This window comes from Emiliania huxleyi, assembly GCF_000372725.1.
Source record: "Emiliania huxleyi CCMP1516 unplaced genomic scaffold EMIHUscaffold_3159, whole genome shotgun sequence".
Taxonomy (NCBI): Eukaryota; Haptophyta; order Isochrysidales; family Noelaerhabdaceae; genus Emiliania; species Emiliania huxleyi.
The window spans coordinates 1-853 of NW_005199636.1; the positions used below are offsets into that span (position 1 = coordinate 1).

Genomic DNA, 853 nt, shown 5'->3' on the forward strand with positions numbered 1-853 from the left:
ACGTCTCCGCCGCCGCCGTCCGCCTCGCCCTCGCCGCCGCCTCCGTCCGCCTCGTCCTCGCCGCCGCCGCCGTCCGGCTCGCCCTCACCGCCGCCTCCTTCCGCCTCGCCCTCGCCACCGAATCCCTCCGCCTCACCGTCGCCATCTCCTCCATCCGCCTCACCGTCTCCGCCGCCGCCGTCCGCCTCGCCCTCGCCGCCGCCGCCGTCCGCCTTGCCCTCGCCGCCGCCACCGTCAACGCCGCCGCCGTCCGCCTCGCCCTCGCCGCCGCCTCCTTCCGCCTCGCTCTCGCCACCGCCTCCCTCCGCCTCACCGTCGCCACCTCCTCCATCCGCCTCATCGTCTCCGCCGCCGCCGTCCGCCTCGCCCTCGCCGCCGCCGCCGTCCGCCTCGCCCTCGCCGCCGCCTCCTTCCGCCTCGCCCTCGCCACCGCCTCCCTCCGCCACACCGTCGCCACCTCCTCCATCCGCCTCACCGTCTCCGCCGCCTCCTTCCGCCTCGCCCTCGCTGAGCCCGCCGCCGTCCTTGCCACCGCCACCACCACCCTCGCCCATGCTACCTCCTGGTGCTGAGCTAGACGGGATTACGGTGTATGTGAACACCGGCTTCAATGTCACTAGCTTCTCCACAGGGAACTCGATCATCGATTGCGACGAGTTCACATGCCTGGCGCCTGGGCCAACCAGCGGCCTGTACTGCAACCCTCACATCCGCATCGTCGACTACGACGAGGCGGGCGACTCATACGTAAACTTTAATCACGACTTGGATGCTGAGGACTTGTGCGCCGATGGCGACTCGCTCAGCAACACCACGTTTTGCACTATTGGAATCGATAAGAGCTACCTTGACG

At 70.5% G+C, this 853-nt stretch overlaps 1 protein-coding gene across 1 annotated transcript; it reads right to left on the reverse strand.

Annotated features, from left to right (window-relative positions):
* Window positions 1–88: 88 nt before the first annotated feature.
* On the reverse strand, window positions 89–554 carry EMIHUDRAFT_123791 (hypothetical protein; the record flags this gene model as incomplete). The annotated part of the gene is made up of 1 exon (XM_005774271.1): window positions 89–554. A coding segment is annotated over one exon (466 nt), but the record flags the coding sequence as incomplete, so codon positions are not given.
* Between the last annotated feature and the right edge of the window lie 299 nt (window positions 555–853).